This window comes from Pteropus vampyrus, unplaced genomic scaffold (genome assembly GCF_000151845.1).
Source record: "Pteropus vampyrus isolate Shadow unplaced genomic scaffold, Pvam_2.0 Scaffold115, whole genome shotgun sequence".
NCBI classification, from domain to species: Eukaryota; Metazoa; Chordata; class Mammalia; order Chiroptera; family Pteropodidae; genus Pteropus; species Pteropus vampyrus.
This window is the reverse complement of record NW_011888896.1, coordinates 4,237,111-4,239,544: the sequence shown is the minus strand read 5'-3', so window position 1 is coordinate 4,239,544 and position 2,434 is coordinate 4,237,111. Positions and strand designations below refer to the sequence as shown.

The 2,434-nt window shown below is 29.9% G+C and overlaps 1 protein-coding gene across 1 annotated transcript in view; it reads left to right on the top strand.

Annotated features, from left to right (window-relative positions):
* LRRC7 (leucine rich repeat containing 7) overlaps positions 1-2,434 on the top strand; it is a 294,420-nt gene that overhangs the window by 60,258 nt on the left and 231,728 nt on the right. The window contains exon 4 of the mRNA XM_011365737.1: positions 172-261. Coding sequence (XP_011364039.1) covers positions 172-261 — 90 coding nt within the window. The remainder of the gene's footprint in view (positions 1-171; positions 262-2,434) is intronic.

Sequence of the window (2,434 nt, the reverse complement as noted above, 5' to 3'; positions counted from 1 at the left end):
GCAAGCAAAATGTTCAAACAACATGCTCAATAAATTCTTCTATTGCTGTAATACAAAAGGAGAGTTGAAAACTGTATTACACTTCTGTTTTTTCTCCTTACATATATATATCTCTGTTGTGTTTCTATGGCAACATCGATGCAGTGACTAAACCTTTAACTTCTTTTCTAGACTTCCTGATGGCTTCACGCAGCTTCTAAACCTGACCCAGCTCTACCTGAATGACGCCTTTCTTGAATTTCTTCCAGCTAATTTTGGAAGGTAAGAATAAGAAATTTAAATGATGTGTTTTTAAAAATTTTATTAAATTTATTGGAGTGACATTAGTTAGTAAGATTATATGTTTTAAGTGTACAGTTCTATAATACATCATCTATATATTGCATTGTATGTTCATTACCAAAAGTCAAGTGTCCTTTCATCACCGTATATTTCATCCTATCTACTGTCTTCTACTTCCCCCACCACCTTTTCCCCTCTGGTAATCACTGTACTGTTATCTGTGACTATGAGGGTTTTTTTTTTTTTTTCGTTTGTTGTTTTCTGTTTCTGTCTTACATATGAGTGAAAACATATGGTTCTTGTCTTTTTTATCTGACTTTCACTCAGCATAATATTCTCGAGATCCATCTGTGTTGTCGCAAATGGCAGTATTTCATCTTTTCTTATGGCTGAGTAGTATTCCATTGTATATATGTACCACATCTTTATTTAATCATTCATCAAAGGACACTTAGGTTGTTTCTCTGTCTTGGCCACTGTGAATATGCTGCAATGAGCATAGGGTTACATATATCTTTATAAATCGACGTTTTTAAATTTTTCAAGAGAGGGATTGCTGGATCATATAGTAGCTCTATTCTTAATTTTTTAAGGAACCATACTGGTTTCCATATTGTTTGTACCAATTTACATTCTCACTAGCGGTTTTTCCCAAAACCTCTCCAACATTCGTTATTTCTTGTCATATTGATTATAGTCATTCTAACAGATGTAAGACGGTGGTATCTCATTGTAGTTTTGATTTGCATTTTCCTAATAGCTAAGTGAAGCTGAGCATCTTTTCATATATGTGCTGGTCATTTGTATTTCTTTTTGGGAGAAGTGTCTGTTCAGGCCCTCTGCACATTTTTTAATTGGATTGTTTGTTTTTTGTTGTTGAGTTTTAATAAGTTCTTTATATTATTTTAGATTGTGTTCCTTATCAGAGGATTTTTTAAAAAATATCTTCTCCTATTTGGTTGGTTGCCTCTTTATTTTGTTGATGGTTTCTTCTGCTGTGCAGAAGCTTTTTAGTTTCACATATCCATTTATTTTCACTTTTACTTCCCTTGCCTTTGAGGTCAAATTCATAAAATACTTTCTAAGACCAAGGTCAATAAGTTTAGTACCATATTTTCTTCTATGTATTTTATTGTTTCAAGTTTTATAGATATTTGATCCGTTTTGAGTTAAATTTTGTGTATGGTGACAAATAGAAGTCTAGTTTCATTCTTTTGTATGTGCTTTCCAATTTTCTCAACATCATTTATTGAAAGGCTTTCTTTTCTTCATTATATATTTTTGACTCCTTTGTCAAAAACTATTTTCCCATATATATGTGGCTTTATTTCTGGGCTCTTGATTCTGTTTCATTGGTCCATGTGTTTTTGTTTTTGTTTTGTTTTTTTTGCTAGTATTTTTATTACTGTCACTTATAGTATAATTTGAAGCTTTGTTCTTTTTTTCTCTGGATTGTTTTAGCCATTTGGGGTTGTTTGTGGTTCCGTAGACATTTAATGATTTTTTTGTTCTATGTCTGTTAAAAATGCCATTGGGATTTTGATGGGGATTGCATTAAATCTATATATCACTTTGGATAATATGGCCATTCTAATTATGTTGTGTCTTCTAATTAATGAATAGAATATCTTTCCATTTCTTTCTTTGTGTCTTCTTCAATTTCTTTTAATTTTTAATGCAGTTTTATTGTTAGTATATAGGAGCACAATGGATTTTTCACACTGACTTATCCTGTAACTTTACTGCATTTTTTTTTTCTAATATGTTTTTGGTGGAGTACTTAGGATTTTAAATGATACAGTTTTATTTTACTGTAGGTATGTACTTTACCAGAGCCAGTAGGTGAAACTTCAAAAGTGACTATTATGATAAACCATTTTATTATTCAGTAAATGAGGTAATGTTAACTTATGAAACATTTTGCAAAAAATAAAGTAAAATTAAATTATTAATAATCAAATAAATTTTGTAAGAGTCAAATATAAAAAAAACTGCAGAAAAATACACATTACTATTTCTGGCTCTTGGGTTGGGAAATACATTTATAAAATAAGAACAAGGAAAAGATCATAAATGAATAAATAGATTTGACTACATAAATACTTTTAATATAAAATATCAGAAAATATTTAAAAAATAAAGAAAAACAATA